Source organism: Colossoma macropomum, unplaced genomic scaffold (assembly GCF_904425465.1).
Source record: "Colossoma macropomum unplaced genomic scaffold, Colossoma_macropomum, whole genome shotgun sequence".
Classification (NCBI taxonomy): Eukaryota; Metazoa; Chordata; class Actinopteri; order Characiformes; family Serrasalmidae; genus Colossoma; species Colossoma macropomum.
Window position 1 is genome coordinate 17,452,088 of NW_023494797.1, and position 21,109 is coordinate 17,473,196.

Consider the following 21,109-nt stretch of genomic DNA (forward strand, 5'->3'; position numbering starts at 1 on the left):
ATCCTCTCGCCCAGGAATGTGAGAATATGAGTCAGGTTTGAGCTTTAGAGCTACTCTCCACACACGCTAAACCACAGGGTAATTCAGGGAGTCCCCCTTGATCTCAATTCAGAGGCCTGAGAACGGCTCTGAGGCAGGTTAAAGAGACAGTTTGGCCAAAAAAAAGCAGACTTACACATTTTATTCCATTTTTACCCCAAATAAAGTCGATCAGCCAAGACAGGTTTGATATCTGAAGTCTGTTTCTTTAGTTCTGCACTACAGCTATGAGGCTAACAAGTAATGGAGGCTTATAGGCCAGCAAATAGCATTGCATGCCTGAATCATCACACTTGCCTCAGACTGTTTGAAGTTAATGAGTCATTTTACCAGACAGAGGGAGTATAAATGTGGATCTATAATTCAAGTGTAAAATGTAGTCTGTTATACTGAACATCCACCGGCGGTGGCGCCACTGACAACATCACTAGAATCTGAGCATTTCAGCTTTTCTAAACATCCACTTTAGTTTCAGCGACACATTGCATGTATAAAATGATAAGTATTGCATTTGTGTTGTTTAATCTTGATTTTAAAATCATGGAATGTGTCATGAGTAACTGACGCAATCTTATTGCGACACTTGAAGCTGTCAGTACTTCAGCCAGATTTATCAGAAATATAAAGTAGTGTCATTAACCAAGAGTTTCAAAAACAGCTTTTTTTTTAAAAAAAAAAAGCAATAGCAAAATGTAAAAGCAAAATTATATATATATAAATATAAATATATATATATATATAATTTTGCTTATATATATATATATATATATATATATATATATATATATAGTTGTCGTAAGAAAACTTCGTATCTCCAAAATGGTAACTTTACAGGAGACTGAAAAAACCTACTTTACTTTTAATGTAAGTCAATGGAACCAGAATTTTTACCAAGTCATATATGTATGTATGTGTATATATATATATATATATATATATATATATATATATATATATATATATTAATCATACGTGTAACCATATGCAAATACAGGAGCTCGTAAAATTAGGAAATCCCCCATATATATATATATATATATATATATATATATATATATACACATAAACACACATACATATACATATATTCATTTTAACATGGGACAGACATTAATGAGATATTTTTTTGTAATTTAAACTGAAAAACTAGAATCAAAACTATTCAGCATCTGTAAAGTTTGTTCTGTTTTTCATGTATGGTTAAAAATCACTAAAATAACCATTAAAAAAGAAGAATTATCCTAATTTTTGTTGGTCAATTTATAGAACTAGGGATACACAGACGTCAACTTTGTGTGGTCTATTCTTATTTTGAGCTCATTTTCAGAGGTTCAGAGTTGTGGGGACGCTGTATCACGATGGTAAAGTGACTCAAACCCCAAATAGACTTCATTATGTTGTTTCTGACAGACTGTTATCAATAAGCATGGACTAAAGTACAGACATGGAGATGTGGGCATTGTGAGTTATAAACCTCTATTACCTGTTAGCTGCATCAGCCTCGTGCAAGACTAAAGAAACTTCAGACAGCAAACACTGATCAGCCACGTTAGAGGTAAAGGGGGAGACTGTAAATGAGACTTTCATTTGAAGGTGGCTTTAAGGGGAACTGCAGGTTCTCTCAGGAGTGAGAGGGGGTGGAACAGTCACTCGGCTCCTGCTGTGCTTTTGATGAAGGTGGCAACCATATGCAAATAAAGGAGCTCGTAAAAGTAGGAAATCCCCTGCTCAGACATCGAGAGTTACTCCACCTCTCACTCCACACATCCTGTACCTTCAATATCAGCTCGACTCTGTTTACCAAACCACACAAACTTCATATTCATATTGATTTGTGTAGGACCTCTCATACATTGCAGTGCAGCTCACAGTGTTTCAGGAGAGGTGCAAACAGAACAGGCATTAATTTTAAAACATAAAGCTATTTTAAAGCGAAGTGAGTTATTTTAGTTATTATTTAAAGGGGCCAAACCTTACATTTCCATTTATGACATCTGTACATGTTCCAGTCATAATCAGAGTTTACATGACCGTTTTCCAGCCTCTCTTCATCCTTCACACTTAAACTTCAACATTAATGGGCAGGACTTAAAAAGATGGTTCTTCAAGGGTTCTTTAGTAAAGAAAATGGTTCTATATAGAATGCATGATTAAAGGGTTCTTTGCGTTGTGAAAGGGATCCTCAGATTGGTGGAGAATGTGCTGTAGATAGTTCTACCTCAATTTTTTAAATGGTTCTATATAGCACAAAAAGGGTTCTTGTATTGTGACAAACCTGACATCATAACAATAGCAGAACCCTTTTTGGTGCTATATAGAACCATCTACATCACACTCTCCATCAATTTAAAGAACCCTTTTATGATGCAAAGAAGCCTTTAATCATAAGCAAAGGGTTGTTTGAGTGTTCATGGTTCTATATAGAATCATTTTCTTTACTAAGAACCCTTGAAGAACCGTCTTATCTAAGAGTGCGGACTGCTGATGAAAAGGATATATGAACGTGAGTTGCTTTTTGTGACATCACAAAAACAAATTTTGATTTTTTTCAGCTTGATTTAGATTTTGTACATAAAGTCTGAGGAATTAATGTTATGTTTTTTATTTGAAATGTTAACAATGTTTAATAAACAACAGCAATTTTTCTTTTTTAAAAGTGAGAACCATTCGGTTTTCCATGATTCCCTTTAAGCTGTCAGTAAAGGGGAACAACTTTAAGTCTTTGGAGCATAAAAATAACGACGAACTTCAGATCCAATCTGGATTAAAGTCTGTGGGTCACTCTGGAATGGATATTGCTGAATTGAAGCTACGACGTGTTTTGTAACCAGAGATTCTTGTCCTGATACTTGCTGGCCACGCAAATCAGTATACCCACCCCCCCGAGCCCCCTGAGCCCCCCCGCACTGGGCTAAAGCTAATTCAGGACGCTAACGCTCACCCAGTAAGTGGGAAAGTCAAGCAGCTGCTTAAAGAGACCAGTTCTCTGCTGCCTGCTGTGTATTTTCTACTGCGCTCAGCACTTAATGCCATTTACACAGTGCAAAACAGACAGACTGTGAGATGTTTAGGTTAATATAAATATTGGGCTGCAGGCTTTAAATAAAGCCCTTATACAGACTGACTGACTGACTGATAATCAGATACAGAGCAGCGCCAGAGACCGAGGTGAACCTCCGAGCACCAAACCACAGACATATCTGCATTATCACACTTAGAAAGGGTTATATATAGAACCATGACAACTCAAAGAACCACAGTACTGGTTAGATGCTTCTTTGCAGTTCAGAAAAAGGTTATGATGGTTTATCATGGTCTATCTATCTTGTGATTATTGTTACCATGTTCAATTTCCATAATGGAAAACCTGTTGTATATGGTTCTGTAAAGAACCCTTTAAAATGATTCTACATAGTATGAAAGGTTCTATGTCTTGTAACAATACTGGAACCCTTTATGGTACTATTCAGAACCATTTTAAAAGGTTCTTTACAGAACTATGTACAACTATTTGTCATCCATAATAGAGAAGAAACATTTAGATTGTGCTTTGGGTTGTCATGGTTCTATATATATAACCACTGCCTTTACTAAAGAACCCTTGAGGAACCACATTTGTGTATTTATATCTACAAACTAAAAAAAAGGAGTTCTTCAGGGTTCCTTAACAAAGGCAATGGCTATACACAGAATCACAACAACAAGAACCGTTTGAATGCTTAAAGTGTTCTTTACAGAAATTTTACAGTGGTAAAAAAAGGTTCAGTAATAACAGTGGAACCCTTTTTTGGTGCTGTATAGCACCATTTTAAAAAGGTTCTTTAACAAGCCATACGCAACAGGTTCTCCATCATACAATGCAAATAATATCCATTTACGCATTCAAATGGTTCTATGGTGTCACAGTAAAGGTGTATGTAAATCTACACACTAAAAAAGGAGTTCTTTTACAAAAGGGTTCCTTAATATAGACAACGGCTATGAACAGAACCATAACAACTTTGAATGCTTAAACAGGTGTTCAGGTGTTCTCCATATACGGTTCTATATAGTACCAAAAAGGTTTTATGACCGCTAACAATAGTGGAACCCTTTGGATGCTATATAGGGACATCCAAGGGTTCCTTAAAGAACCATATACAACATATTTTCTGTCATAGAGAAGAACCATTTATGCATTCAATCAGTGTGTGTGTTTGTGTGTTTATATATATATATAAAAATCTATATATATATATATATACACACACACACACACACACACACACACACATATATATATATACATATATGTATGTATGCAACAATTGCCTTTACTAAAGAACCCTTGAAGAACTGCTGTTTGAAAAGTGTTCTTATAACTACACTCTAGTTCTCCCAGCGTTCTTTAACAAAGACAATGGCTATAAATAGAAGCATGACCAATTGAAAAATCATCTAAATTAAATGGTTCTTCTCCATATATGGTCCTAACCTTCTGAAATGGTTCTACATAGCACCAAACTGTGCTCCACTATTGCTGAAAGTCAAAGAATTATTCCAGCACTTTGTAAACCCCTTTTTTCCTTGGAGTGCAGAGTGAGGAGTGGTGTGGAGCCTTTGTTTGTTCTCCTCTCCTTTCAGGAGTCACGGCCGCTGCTGAGAATAAAGCGGATGACTAATGTAAAAGGTATAAACACGCAGATAAAGACCCATCCAGCTCTGCGCAAACCGCGCTGGCTGCTCTGAGGTGAGCTGGTTGCTTGGCAATACAGGCGGAGGAATAAGAACAGCTGTCTCCTGGGAAACTGACACGATCCAAACAGGTGTCTGACTCACATTCATGCTACAGATCTGCTTTTAAACAGCTCAGCTCCAGAACAAATGTGCTATGATTGCAGTTATTTCACAGAAACGCCTATGATTACTGCTATTTTTGATTTCCAGAGAACTGATTCAGTGCTGCTGCACCATCAGGCAGCTCAGCTTGTGTTTTAAATGGGCCATATTCTACATTTTCTGTTGCATTTTATTTTTTCCCCACTTATTTGTGTGGGTTCATGTACCAAAAACAGTCATAATTCATTTCTACATGATTTTCCAAACCTCTGTTTATCCCTGAGAACTAAACAGACTGTTTTTGTTACTGTACCTTTAAGACTGGTATATGTAAATGAGTTCAGTTCTGATTGGCTGCCCTGTATTGCACTTCAGTCAAAAAGCAGTTTAGGCTGAAACACTCCTTATAACTTGAGCATGAATGGGTGGGGCTGAACCGCTGTACAGGTGGATATATGTATATATGTAAATGAGATGGCTTAAATGACATCACAAAAACAGTGAATTCAAAACAGGCTGTTTTTGCTGCTTAGTTTCCTTATAGAGGAACTGTACAGAGGAGTGAACGGTGCATTTTGACACTTTAACAGTATTTATATACCATCAAACTCTTTTATTAAGAAAAATAATAATAAAAATAAGGAAAATTCATTTTCCCACATTGTGAGCCTTATGATGATTCCTTTGCCAAAGCGTATGGAGGTCTACAACCTACATCAGGAGCTGAGAGGCATTTAAAAATCTGCACCAGCCACTAAGCCAATTAATCTTGTGGCCAAAATCTAGAATTTGTGGCCATAAAAATGGAAACGTTTATCATATATACCTTGTTTTTGCAATGAGTGAGAAAGCTTTGGTTCTAAAAAACAGTGAGGTGGGGCTTGGTGTAGGAAAATCAGTAAAATCTTTCCATAATAAGAGCATGTTGTGGTGACTGTGGTGGTCCTCTCCAGTCCTGATGTCATCTGATCTGGGTTATTTCATTAGACGCTGTTTAGCCACTGCAGTGAAATTCTCTCTGCGTAGCAGCAGCTCATTTAAAGGGCCGGCACTGTGGAAAAACAACCTCCTCACCTTCCTGAAACAAGAGTTTGATAAAGGTTTTCAAACAAAGTTTCAAAATGTGCTGTTCACTCTGCAGCCCACACAGCCCATATCTGAAAAATAAGCTGCAAAAACATCCTGTTGAGTGAACGGTTTTTGTGATGTCACTAAGACCAGTGCATTTACATATCTATCTATTTTGCCAATGGCAGTTTAGCCCCACCCATTCACTTTGAAGTTCGGCCTGGACTGCTTCTTGGGTAAGATAACACAGAGCAGCCAATCAAAACAGAGATCATTTACATATATCAGTCTTAAAGCAAAGTAACAAAAACAGTGTGTTTAAATTTGTTTTTGGTGCATAAACATCAGAAATGGACCTCATACAAGAAATAACATACAAGAAAAATGTAGGATATTGGCCCTTTAACAGCACCACGCTCACTTTCACAGCGGTCACACGTAATAAATTCCGACATAGTCTGACGTCTGACCGAACACGTCCCTTAAAATGGGGAAAGAACGCAAAAAAAATCTCCAAGGTGACCACTCGGCCCATGGATTTAGCATTTTTAGTGGCCGAAATGTGAAACGTCACACGTCCACCTCTGTTATATCACCTTATTTTTCATTTAAAAACACAATAATGTAATAAATCAATTTCCAAAGCTAATAAAAAAACAGAACAGGAAAAGCTCAGCAGACTCAGCTCTGCAACCCACTATGAAATTACTATTCTAAGTCATAAGCAACACATTCAGCTGAACAGCTTCGAGTCATAATGTTCCACTGGGCTTTAACTGAGAAGTGACGTTTGAATGAGACTGAGTCAGAGAGGGAAGTAGAGCTTTCACAGAGAAGCTTTAGGGCCAGTAATAACTGAAGCGAGAGGACACTGTTCTGCCTTAAATGTCTTCTTTTAAGCACCTTAGAATAGACAGATGAAGGACAGCTGTAATTAAGGTTCCTCTGAAACACATGAGCTAAACTTGCAGAGGACGTTTAATAATATAATACTGAACAGAGTGATTATTACACATGTATGCTTTTACCATTTGTGAAACAAAAATTGTGGAAAAAAAAAATGGAGAAAAATAACAAAATATGCACTTAAATTATGGTGGGAGAGGTAATAAATAAGCACTAAGCAGGCATTAGTTTCAGAGCCCCCCCTTTGATAAGCAGCGCTCCTGAAACAGAATGGCTCACTGGCACTTCAAAATAAACAACGTAGATCAGCTTACAGTGAGCTTGAAGCGGCAGATACAGTACCGACCATCTGATCAGCTGGGCCACAGCTTTATACAAAAAAAACGACCCTTTTTGGTGAACTCCTCCTCCCAACAAACAGTCTGAGGGTCGGTTTCCTGGACGCAGATTAAGCTACTTAGGCTTTTCAGTGATGGACCACCATCAGTAATGCTACTAATCCAAGACCAGGAAAACAGGCCCTGAACGTTTAGGACAATGACTGGGAAAACCTTAATCTGCAGACTCAGTACTTCTGAAGGTAATCTTGATCTTTCACATTTGAACCTGCTGCTAGTCCCACCCTAAACGCTTATTTTAATGATTTTGGAGCACTTCAGGGTCAAACTCGGTATATTTGTTAGGGCTTGACCAATAAATTTGAGGCCAATGCCAATTTTAAGAGACTACAAATCAAATAATCAATAATATCGGCCCAGATAATTTATATTTATATGTTATACTCGAATAGTTTTAGCAAAAGAGTGCTTTGCTGACTGATTATTGACTGTCTTCTTAATCTCAAATAAATAGCTCATTTAAAGCTACACTATGTATGTTTTTGGGGATTTGGAGGCCTCTCTGGTGGAAATGGGTAATTACATGCAACATGCAGAACAACCCCTTCCCTGAGAGGATGAATCTGATGACTGAAAGAGAATCAGAGAGAACTCAGTGTAAACTTGTTGAGGGAGCGTCTCTGAGGATGTGAGTGAATTATCTACTATGAGCATCTCATCTTCATCAGTGTGATGTTGATTTTGAGATTATTTGAGACCTAAACATCCTTCGTTTTGAGTCTGTGTGTGTGATGCTAATAAATAAAGACATATGATGTGTAAAATCTCCTGCAGGGCACGATCACCGTATTTTAGGCTGTTTTGATCTCCTCGTAAGGAAAAGGCTGTGTATGTTATAACATGGTTTTCATACTAAAGTCTGAATATCATCAGGAGATCAAGAGTTTGAATGCTGGTGATGTCATGACCAAAAAAGTCAGTAATTAATGACGTGCTATCTGCAACGTTTTTGCCGATACTGCTAAAACAATGAGCCGATATTATCAGCCAACCAATGTATCGGTCAAGCTCTAATACTTATAAGGAGTTTTGTTCACACCTGTAACCACTTTGCTGTTTCAGAAAACCTCACTGAAATAAACGTTCTTGGGTGAACAGGAACCTGCCACTCATGACAAAATGCAGCTGAAGGGGAATTCCGCAGATTTTTAAAAATTTCTGAACACTTAAATGGCTTGGATGAGTCGTTCAGAGTGGTTTGGTGTGAAAAATGTTCTAGTTCTAGAGAAACTTAATGAGTCAGAACTGTTCACAGTGGTGGTGATAGGAACCAGACGTCCACCTCTAAAAGCTCCCACACAGAAAGTTACTAAATGAAGAGGTTATGAATTCACTGCCTGATGACTGAGACACTGTTTTAGGATAGTTTTGAGAAAGTCTTGACCTAAAATGTACTTTTTAAAACGTGAACAGTTACATCCAGGAGGCAGTGAAGCACACACCCCTTTTTTTGGATTTACCATTATTTTGCCATTATCAACACTATGACTAAATAAAATGTCTATATTTGTGTTGTCATGGCGACTCCTGGTTCCCATCGCCACCACATTTCACACCGAACCACACCTTATTATGCAGACATTCTACATTATGCAGAAACCATCAGAGGAATTCCCCTTCAAAAGGATCCAAAGAACAACAAAAAGAGACACCTATCCTTTAACACATTCCATAAAATCTGATTTTAATGATAAATAGATAAGATTCCTAAAACTGTCCATGTTCAGAATCGTATTTTTCAGAATACAGTCAGTTCTCCCTCCTCCAAATATGCAGACCAGGCGCCTCCACGTGACTCCAAACACCTGCCTGCCCGACAGCGTCCCGCTGACAGTCCAAAGCCCTCCTGGGTCCCAGAGCCCCTCCCCTTCCTCTCTCTGGCACAAAGGTCACCTATAGGTCCATGCAGGAGTCCTGATTTCTGCCCGTCAATCATTCACTTTAGCCCCTCCCCCCTACAGGATGAGTCTCTGGCCCAGGATCTTGCGGTTGATCTCAGCCAAGGCCACGGAGAAAACAAAAGCCTTCTCGTCTGACAGGTTGGCATAAATGTCGACCTCCTTTTCCTGTTTTTCTAAAAGAGAGAGCACAATGCCACAGGAACAGATCACTAAAAGTGGAAGGAAGACTAAAAGCACATTTCAAAGCCACACAAAACAATGACAAATGGCAATGCAATGCATTCAAAAGCTCCCTGCAGACCACACGTGTCAGATTCCACAGAGTTTAGCGTTCGGCCTCAATAAACAGACCTGATTCAACTCAAACTAATGAGCAAAGCCTTCACTAAATTCAGAGTGTCTCTCTGCAGAGCTACGGTCTGCCATGATTAAACCACCAGGAACTGAGTTTGACACCCGCTGCTCTATCTGATTTCAACTAAGGCGGTAGAGAAACCTTTCCTTTACATCAGAGGAGCTGATGGTAGGGGTGGACAATGTGGCAAAATGTAGCATCACAAGCTTTAATAAGTGGAAAGATACGTCAGTTGTGCTACATTTAAAAATACTGTCAAACAAACTAGTACAATTCATTATTTCAGAACCACATGTTCATGCATTCTGAGACAATTCATGCATTCTGTAATTGCTGTGGAATTATTTGGTTCGAGTTCATGTTGAAGTCGTGTCCAAAAAACTGTACATTTTTCAAGGTATTTTGACATTTTTTTGTTGCTTACCAAAAGGTCAATGTGTAAGAAATCTGGCAGGGGTCTCTCTCTTTGAGACCCTACATCTATTATAAATAGAGGCCATTTTAAAAACTGTACCAATCATTTGTTTCTTCCCGGCTCCACAATGGCGTCCAGTGCTTGGACCCCGATGATTGCCACTTGCCATGTAATTTGTAGAGGTTTATTTTATTTCGTGGTGAAACATCCAAAAATTAAATCAACTTCACTGCCCACAAAACAGACCCCTTACCATGTTTCAGTAACATTATCTTTGCTCTGATCAGCCTAGAAAAATAGATACTATCTCTGTGGTTTGGCTGAACAGAAACTGCTGCTGTGCAAAGTTTTTTACAAAAAAAAAAATGTATTTTTATAAGACTGACTGTTCTCATAAACTGAAATTGGAAAAAAAACAAAAACAAAATCAGCCACTCCTTATTTTGCAGCAGCGAAAAATATATAACCTGAATAAATTTTGTGAATCACTACAGCTCCAATTTTTAGTCATATGCACAAGTTTGAACAACCCCATTAAATGTTCTGTTTATTTTCTAAGTAAAAATAAGTTACTACATCCTAAACAAAGAAGACAGTTGCATTATCTGAAAACTTTAGTGCACAATTGCTATGAAACATAATGAATATTTTATGCCCCCCCCCACTACATTATGACCCCCCAACACATTCAGCTCAGCAAACAGTAATTATACTTTAAAATAAAATAAAATACACAAATGTATAAAATACATTTTAAATATATTTATAATTAATAATAATAAGAAGAATAACAATAAAAGAGCCACAATACATTTTTTTAGACTGACATGGTTTGTTGCTAATTTTAACGGCCCTACTTTTTAATGAAACATGCAGATGATTGTCATGGAATTATTGACACTAATAACGTGCTCAGAAAAGCTTCTTGTGAAGTAATTTATCATGATAACGAAAACACTTCGTCTATACAGGAACTTCCAAAGCAGCTATGCTTTCCTCGGCCGTGAGTGAAGCGTAATCAATCATCTACAACACAAATGCAGCCTGACTGAAAAACGCTGAAACAGTTTCCTACTGTCTCTCTGCTCAGACGGAGATGAAGCCATCTAATGTTTTATGCTCAGAGGTGAGTGATACGGCAAAATATAATATCATAAAACTTCAGGAAGACCGATTTTCCGATATCTGGTAAATTAGAACAGACGAAAGTAGTGCCACATTTTAAAAATACTATCAACAGCAATAAATCCAGTGACTCGTACTGAACATTACACACACTGTGCTGCACTAAATCCAACTAAACAGGACTAATTATGCTCTCTTTTTAATCAAATATGCAGTTGAAAGTGATTTGAAGTACTGCTGATATCCACAATAAGCTCAGAACAGCTTAATGTGACATACGGTGATGTCATTTATCAAGATGACAATAAATATCATCACACAGCCCAGCTCGATTTAGGCTGATCCAACACAGAACACGATACACACGTTGCTCGATTCGCTTGTCTAAAGATGCACGTAGCAAAGATTCAGTGAAAAGCCAATTATGAAGCCTGTTTGGATGTTTAGCATCTAGAACGTTCCTCAGCCGCTCCCCTGAGCAGGCTCACTGACAGCTGAGCTGAGAATCATTTTAAAACTGAGACGTGGAAAATGACCAGTTCTGCTTGGATGACTCAAAGAGGAGAGAATGACTGCAGTGTTGGTAGGTGCTGAAGAAAAAGAGAGAAAAACAGAAACGACACTCACTACAGCCAGAAAACGTTCAGGGTATTGAATCAGCTACAAAGAGAACCATAATGAAACCGTCAAACCCAGCGAGATGAATCACAGCGTGTATGAATGAGTGCATGAGCAGCTCTGCTTGAGGGACAGAGAGTAATGAAATTGCTAATCATTCAGTTTAAATCAAAAGGTAAAGGGAAGAATGACTGAAAAGCATATTTCCTATAATATGAGGTCATTCTGCATAGCTAAACAACCTCATGCAGCGCTGAGCAAAAGTCAGAGACCGTGCTTTATTTGATTAATTTCCACTCAAAACAGCCGATCAATACAAGCTGTTCATTTTCAGTAAATGTTTCTGAGGAAAGTAGATATGAAACCAACCACTGGCAGCAGGAAGGAGAAGGAGTTTCTAATAGGGCAATATGGAAATATTTATCATCATTATGATGATAAATTACATCAAAATATGTCCAAAAATACTTTTTTGAGCATACTGTGGATATCAGCAGTACTGTCTACATTAAAAGACACTTCCCAACTGCATGTTAGACAACAAAGAGAGCATTATTAGTCCTGTTTAGCTGAATTCAGTGCAGTGTGTGAAATGGTGATATAAATTGCTGTATTTATAGTTTATAGTGGCACTACTTTGTATTTTCCAACATATATAGAAAACATATATACAGTAACACATCATGACAACTTCATAATGTATCGTGATTACAGTTTTACCACACCACCCATCTCTGCTCCTAACAACCACCCAGAAGAGCTGGTAGTCACCAAAACTGCCCCCCATCAGATAAACAGCACTTAAAGCTTTCATCTCTGAGAGAGAGGAGAAAATCAAGCTGCTTCAGATCTGAAAACATCCACACGTGTTTCTGTCCATCCTTCCACTGTGAGAAGACGACTCAGCGCTGTGGGTCTGAAAGGATGTGTAGCTGTTCAAGAAGAACTTCACTGAGAAAAGGAGACGGACACATCAAACAAAGAAGCTGAACGATGGACTGACCACCCCAGAGTCCTGACCTCAACACCACTGAATGTGTTTGATTACTTCAGGAAATGATCAACCAGCTTCTAAGACTGAACTTGAGTCACTGAAAGTGAGTCTCCTGAAAGGAATAGAGGCTGGAATGAAGAGGAAGAGTGACTCACTGAACACTGAACACTATGATATTATATTTAGTTTAGTTAATGTTCTTTAAAATATTTGCTTTCTGCTTTTTTTCTGATGCTGAAAAATGTTTTTAATGACTATTTTGACTGGAAATTAAAAAATACTCGTGTGGTCTCTGACTTTCACCCATCGCTGTGTAACAGAACACAATCCACTGCTTTTCGAGGTATTTACCTTTCTCCTCTTCCTGCTTCTTCAGACCAACAGTCTTTGGTCTGCCCCGCCCTCTCCGGATCGGATCCGATTGGCTGTTGGTTCGGGACCGCCTCCTGTTTTCCATATCACTGGTGGACGTTAAGTTGATCTTCTCCTTTCTTATTCTTTCTGTCCGTCTTCTTTTCGCATCCAGTTTATCTAAAGGAAGATCACAGAGAAATCTCAATGAAAGGCGCATACTATACATAATAAAAGCCTGCATAAAATAAAAGTACCCAAACGTTTTTTGGCTTCTAGGAAAAAAAAACTAATTGGTATAAACCTTTACCGATTAAAGAGAGGTTCTTTACACAGCCATTAAAAAGGTCTTTAGGGAAGATGAAGTGGTTCCTCTGTGGCTTTTATTTTTAAGAGCGTTCACTTTAACTGGTGTTCAAGATTTAGATAACCTGAATGTTCTTTAAACCTCAAACACATTTCATTTACAAAACAAACTGTTCCTTAAAGAATCTATCAAAACAGAGAAACTGATTCCTCTGTGGCACCTTTTGAAAGAACCCATTTTGGAACCTTTATTTTTAAAGAACGTACATTTCTAGGAAAAACTCGATTGGTGAAGATCCTTTACATTTCATTAAGATCCTTCAAAATTTCAGAAAGTTCATATATAATTTACAAAAGTGGTGCTGAAGAAGCGTCCACTGCACGTTGCCCAGTTAGAGGAAAAGAACCTTAATCAGTGAAGAACCTTTATAGCATGTGAGGGTTCTTTAAAAGGACAAAAATAATTCTCCAAAGGACGATTCATTAAAGGGTTTTTTAAAGAACTAGAAAATGTCTAGTTCTAGGAAACAACCTTGATTAGTGTAGAACCTTTACACCACACTGAGGTTCTTTACACTTTGTTCACACTCTGATATCTCATTTACAAAATAGCGTTCTTGAAAGACCCATCCTCTGCAATGTTCTTTAGGGAACCAGAAGTGGTTCTTTTATGGCTTCACTCCCAAAAGATAAATAATTAAAAGTAAAAAAATTAAATTAAGGCTAATTAAAACACAAACATACAGACACAACATGACCTTTCAACCTTACAACCCAAACAATCGCCCTCCTCGCCTGTTCTCACATTACCCCCAACACCCTCCCCACATCTACAACACAAAAGAGAGAGAGACAGAGAGACAGACAGAGAGAGAAATGGCAGGCATCACTTTTTAAAGGCCGCTCTAATTAGTGTTGAGATGCTCATTAGCGCATGAGACCTGAGCTGCTCTGAGGAGGGTTATTTATAGAGCCCTTCATGCTCAGAGCGAACACCAGACAGCGAAGGACCTGGCAACCCTGTGTCCGGCTCTCAGGGGGGCGGTAGGTGTAAAATGAGCGAGAACGCTGGAGAATGCACTACAGAGCCAGAGCCTGTCGACAGCAGACACCGCAGTCACCGCAGACAGAGAGTGAGACCACCGCTTCACAGCCACTAATGAAGGAGGGACTTCAACTGTAAAATTTCACAAATCAATTAAACTTACATTACTGTGAAATTTATATCACAACCTTACAAAGCAACCACCTTAAAACGCAAATGAATATATTTAATTGAACTGTTTTTCTTATTCGAGGATAAGTAAACATATTTTCTTAAAGTCTTAATGTTTATTTAACAATTTCAAACTAATTCGAAACAGGTTTTTCTGTAAATCCCGTTTCTATTAAAATGTGTATAATGTTACTGTTACTAATGTTTAAAAATACCATGATATATATTTGCATATTTCTTTTTTTTTTTTTTAAATCAGTACTCCCTATTTTACTGTCGCCACAACAATTACTGCCAATCACACTTCTCTGTGTTTAATTTTATTAATGTTTTAAACGTTACTTTATAGGATTGAATTCTGTTTTTGTGACGTCACAAAATACAATGCATTCAGACATATCCACCTACTTGGCTTACAGCAGTTCAGCCCAACCCATTTACATTAAAGTTAAGTATTTCAGCCTAAACTGCTTTTGAAAGAGTTACAGTGGAGCTCATTTGCATATATCAGTCTTAGGGCCACTGTAATGACACTTCTAAGGGATGAAAGAGGAGTCATGTAGAAATGAGCCAGAACTGTTTTTGGTGCACAAATGTCAGAAAAGGACCTCAGAGAGAAGAACAGAAAATACAGGGTAATGTAGCGTACGGGCCCTTTAAATCTGTAGATACTGTATAGATGAAAAAGCTGGAGGTTTATTACAGTTTGGTGTTATTCCCCCCGCCCCCTCCCTCTCCCCCCGCCCCCTCCCTCTCCCCCCCCAACCCCCCGCGCCTACGTATGGCTGCACTAGCTCAGGAATCCATTACTGTCAATAACCTGCCCTGACAAGAATGGCTCTGTTCTGCAAACGATTTCACTGCTGACTAATTTCACTCCACTAATCACACAGTTAGGCGTTCTGTCAACATTTAGGTCTGACTTCTCTAAAATACAGATAAAACATCCGTTCACACACACTAAGTACTCTCTGATCAGCCGCTTTATCATGGCGGAGATAATAGCTAATTATGTTTAATGTTTCTAATAACAATGCATGAACTTTGTGAATAAAATATCCTAAATAATTCAGTCAAACAGGCTCTAAATCAATATTTCATCTGAACAGGATGTGAAACAGAGCAAGGACAGAGCAGCCTAAATAAAAGGCTGACCTATTTAAAAATTGTGCAACATTATTCTGAGCTTTGTGAATAAATAGCCCAGGCTGTTTTCGGCCTCTTCGAGGGCTTTTTTCAGCAGTTATTTCCTTCTAGAGGAGAAGAACAACAGATTTCAGCCACCATGAAAGATCACAGTGATGTGAGCTGTACCTTCATACGCTAATGAGATTATTTCTCTGCATTCTGCAAAACGGAAAGAGCCCATATCATGAGGAAACACGTCTTTCTGTGCTTTTTTTTGGAGGAAAGAGTTTAATGTAGGGTGTAAACGGCGCTGAAGTTATTCAACCCACTGTCCATAAATGGAAACTCGCAGCCTGTTTTGAATTCAGTTTCTGTGATGTCACCAAAACCAATACATTTACATATGTTCCCCTACTCAATTTACAGCGCATTAATGAGGGTTTTGTTTCAGCCTGAACTGCATTCTGAATGAGGCAGAAAACAAGGCGGCCAATCAGAACAGAGCTCATTTACATACATCAGTCTTAAAGCTATAGTAACAAACACTGCCTGTTCGATTTTAGGGGTTGGAAAATGGTCATGTTAAGATAAATCATGACTGATTTTAGTAAATGAACCCACACAGACAGCCCTGGGGCGAAAAAACAAATCCAAGAAAAAAAGCAAGATATGAGCTCTTTAAGTTGACCGAGCTGTTCTAACTGCATGTGAAGGTTTTAATTGATGAAGATATTCTTCTCTGCATTTCTCAGACTTTATATATATGAAATAAGACGTTTAGAATTCACTATGCAGTTTATTAGACTTTGCCGCAGCCATACAAAGAGAGTCTGTGTTAAGCATTCCATTCATAGCTTCCAGCCATGCAGCACACCCAGCGGTTAAGCGACACAATGCCAAAAATATGCCGCGAAAGTAAACAGAATAATGCAAATACATAGTCTTTACATGCTTTTCCCACTGGTGGGTTACATATTCCTGAAAAGGGGGGGGCGGCTGAGGAGAAATAGCTGCATAGATACAAAAAAACAACAACAACAACAACAAATAGAGAAATACTGTATACTGAGCTCACAAAAGCACAACACAGTTCTGAGTGACCGGTGAACGTGCTGTGCTCTCATATGCCCCCTGGTCTAATCTCACCAGGTTAAACAAGCTCATTACAAAACAAGCTGCTCTCTCATCGCTTACATAACACTCATATTCAATTTTCCGCCAAGCTGCACTTTAAAGTGTGACCTTTCTCCGAAAAAACGTCTGAAACTCACATTCAGCACAATGTGCCGAATAAAGCCCGAATCACGAGCAGAAGCTCCTATAAACACGTTTAAGAGTGACTTATTCTGAGGTTGATGAGGCTTACGAGCACTAAATGGTACATCTGATATGGAGGAGGGAGGGCGGTGGGGGAGTAAAGCTTTTCAGACAGGAATTAGTGAGCCCATCCCCCCCCCCGGCCCCCCCGCTCCACTCAACTCTACTCCACTCTACTCTACTCACTCGAGCAAACAGCAATTTTAGCCAGACACTATTGCACTACTGAGCCACTCAGCTCAGCTTCCTCCAGTTTATTCCTGCTGACGGCATAACGTTGCGTCTGATTCGCCTCCATAGGTTTAAACAGCACTCTACTGTTTATATAAGGGATTTCTATCTGCACACGCAGCCAATGGGGCTAATATTAAGGGTAAATAAACTTACTCAGCACTCATAACGCTATTCACCTCCCGCAACAGCATTACAGCTTCTCGTTCTGGAGGCAAAGTGTTGCGTCAGATGAATTAATGCAGTGTACATTTATTTACACTGTATTTCAGTCCCACTGGCAGTGGTGCAGATAGGAGTCCCTTCTTTTAGAGAGATAATTGAGCTTATAGTGTTGTGAACTTCCCAGAATGAGCTGTTTGGACAGACTAAGTGCAGCAGAGGTGGCAGAAAGCGACTGCTGTTATTCGCCCTCATGTTGCCAATTTAGTGCAGGCTTTTCGAGAATTAATTCAGTATTTCTTCCTGTTTGTGAAGGAACATAAGGGGTACAGCTACACCCAGGCTGATATTTCACAATAAAGGCTGTACATATAAAGTCGATGTTGCGGTTTCAGCTGCAGAACCACATTCTTCAACCAAACACAAGCAAAAACAAACAGAAACGTCTGAGACGGAGGCAGCCGACACGGTCAAACGGGAAGTTAAGGCCTTTACCTAAACCAGGGGGCGACCTCTCGCTCAGCTTCGCATTGAGAAGCTTTCGGCTGATGAAGACGTAGCCACACGGGCAGGACTTACAGGCTACGGGAATCTGAGGAGGAGAGAAAGACACAGACAGAACGAGGATTAGAACACGCAATGCTGTATGGGTATACGCACTGCCATTATATTTCCCCACAGATGAAGTCTGAACCAAACCTTGTATCGCCATGGTTTCGGCATTTTTCAATGTTTTATACAGTCTTTGATTCAAATGTTATTACAGTAGACGCTGTTTTTTACTTCTACTGTGGAAACTATCAGCGTACGAGGTTCTTTTACAACACCAGGCCTCATTCACCAACGTCTGTTCTTAAGAAGAAATTTCTTACGCAGTTTTTACGAAGACTCTGATGTTCACCAATGTTCTCTTATCTGGGGTTTGTTCTTGTGAGAACAGTTCTGCGCATTAAGAACACGTCATAAGTCTGACGTAGACTTTTTCTTAAGGACACATTTACGGAAAAGACAAAGATATCGGTAAATGAGGCCCATTGACTTTAAATATCCCTGCTGGATGTTTAATTTTGTCAGAATAATTTGAAAGTACCAGCTGCTTCATTTCATGACGAACGGAGGAACAGAAATGCTCTAAAATTACTCGGAAAAATGAATTTGGCTCCTTTTTGGAGATGCAAGGCTTTGTCCTGAAAGCAAGGAGGAAAAACGTTCTAACTTTGAACAGACGCTAATGAAAGAACCCTTTTCTACTGATCAATTCAAAGGCTTTCTGGCATGTTTTCATAATGTGTAATAATAATAATAAATAAAATTAAATCTGACAAAGATACAGTTTGATCTGACAGTGACTACATGCACATATTTCACTACTTACAAACATACATGTCTATATTTATGTGTTTTATTTATATATATATATATATATATATATATATATATATATATATATATATATATATATATAAAAACACAGAAAACATGGAGAGACTCTTTCACTTCTGCTTCTAAACTGTGGAGTTCAGTTCAGCTTTTATTAGACAGTCGAGCTCAGAGCTCACTTTTAATAAACATCTGTAAACGCAGCTCTTTAACTCAGCGCTTCAGCAAAATCTACGGCTCTTTATCTTAATTTGATCTGTGTAATTTTCTTCTGATTCTAAATAAATACTTATAATTTCTTGTATAACTATATTTGATCTCCTGTCTGTAAAGCACTTTGAACTGACACCGGCATGAAAAGTGCTATATACATAAATTATATATATATATATATATATACATACACGTACATACATACACACACACACACACACACACACACACACACACACACACTAACACTAAGCAATGCTGCCATCTGCACATAGTATAAGAGCTGATTCTGCTCCTGATGACGCGGCTCTAATGTAAATATCAGTTGCTTCTCTCAGAGCTGTGAAAGGAGCCGAGCAGTGTCGCCATTCAGTTCAAACGAGTCTGAATTATAATTCAGAGCAGCACTTTTTCTCCATCAGCTATAATTAGACTCAAACAAAGAGCAGACGCTCCAAAGACCCGTATGTGTCATAGTAAAGCCTTATAATATCATACAGCAGCACACAGACAGGCAGACAGACAGACAGACAGACAGACTGACTCCGCTGCTGAGTGGCTCTAACGCAGAGGCAGTACACACTGAATACAGATGAAATGCAGGCCTAACACAGCGCGGATACACCGCATATTCATATCACATCACGAGTGCTTACGAGGCTGAAGTTGGCTTCCTATTCGAATTCCCCCGTTCCACCTTAAATGGTGCAGCAGTTACAGGCTGGCGCCTGAGGCGTTATAATAACTGCCGCTCCGTTTAAGGTGGAACGGGAGAATTCGAATAATAAGCTGGTGAACAGACTGAACTCCAGCCTCGCCGTGTGGCTGATGCGGTGGAGCCGCTGGGAGAGCCTGAAGTTCGGTCTGTTCGCTTTGTGGAAACAGCAGCTCAACTTCAGCAGCTCGACCCCCCCCCCGAACCCCCCAGACCCGCATTACCGCTGATATCAGTGTCGATTCATGTGAATTATTTTAATAATAATAATAATATCAGTCTCACCTGTTGGTCACATTCCGGACACGATTTAGTGGCCATTTTCACTTTCTTGACTTTATTTGTAGACATGATTAAAAGTCCAGTCCTGAAGAACCGCTCGCGCTCCCCTCGCTGTGCGCGTGTGTGTGTGTTGCAGGCTTTACTCCAACTACAGGCTCATCACACACACACACTCTCTCTCTCTCCTTCTCTCTCACACACACTCATACACCGCACTAACACCAGCTCCACACACTCACACTCACACACACTCACTCACTCACACTCTGTCCATCCGAACTGAAAACTCCATTCGCTTTTCCATTCTCCTCCTCTGCGCATGCGCACTGAGCACACGAGTCGTTCGTCAACGAGTCGGCTCTTTAAATCGGCTCTTTTAGGTGAATGTTGGCAGCCAACTATCAAAGAGGTACAACAAGAATAGGGGAAGTAAATGAGTGAGTGAATGAATGAATGAGTGAATGAATGAATGAATGAATGAATGAATGAGTGAATGAGTGAATGAATGAATGAATGAATGAATGAATAAATGAAGCATTACATTTCAAAACACACCTGTTTTAATGAATCAATCTTACATGGATTTTGAAGAATGAGAAGGTAATTTATTTTGGCATCACACTTTTAGAGATACTGTATTTATGTATATAATATCTAATATCCTGAATTGTAATATTATTAATTAAAAAATCTTAGTATTTTTCATAAACATATTTATTTTTATTGATTTTTATTCCAAGTCAGGCAATTCATATTTTCAGTTTAGATCTTTACAGAACCTTTTAGATAGTTTGCATGAGAAATATAGATGTTATAATGATTCTCACAGTGAAGGCGATCATTATGATCCACATTAAATTTGTGTCTTAAAAGTTCATTGCAGGGTACGGAGCCCCGCTGGTGACATCCTGTATAAATAAAAATAATGAGTGGCAACGACTTAGTAAGGGGTGGGAATGAGATGATTAAGTCGTGGCCGCGACTTAGTAAAGCATGGAAATGAGATCACGGCTCACTAAGTCGTGGCCACGCATTATTTTTATTTATACAGGATGTCACCAGCGGGGCTCCGTAGCAGGGAGAAATATCAGTAATGATTTTAAAGAGCCCTTCTTTTGCTCTGGGTCAGAAAAGGGAAGACTGATAGATTATTGGAAGTTCAGCCATTTCC

General features: G+C 38.9%; 1 protein-coding gene across 1 annotated transcript; it reads right to left on the reverse strand.

Moving 5' to 3' along the window:
• Positions 1 to 6,885: 6,885 nt before the first annotated feature.
• cunh16orf87 (chromosome unknown C16orf87 homolog) lies at positions 6,886 to 20,260 on the reverse strand. The gene is made up of 4 exons (XM_036584455.1): positions 19,942 to 20,260; positions 17,844 to 17,940; positions 12,989 to 13,168; positions 6,886 to 9,303 (listed from the first exon to the last, which is right to left on the reverse strand). The coding sequence occupies exons 1-4, from the start codon at positions 20,005 to 20,007 to the stop codon at positions 9,185 to 9,187; spliced, it is 462 nt and encodes a 153-aa protein (XP_036440348.1). The 5' UTR covers positions 20,008 to 20,260; the 3' UTR covers positions 6,886 to 9,184.
• Positions 20,261 to 21,109: the final 849 nt, after the last annotated feature.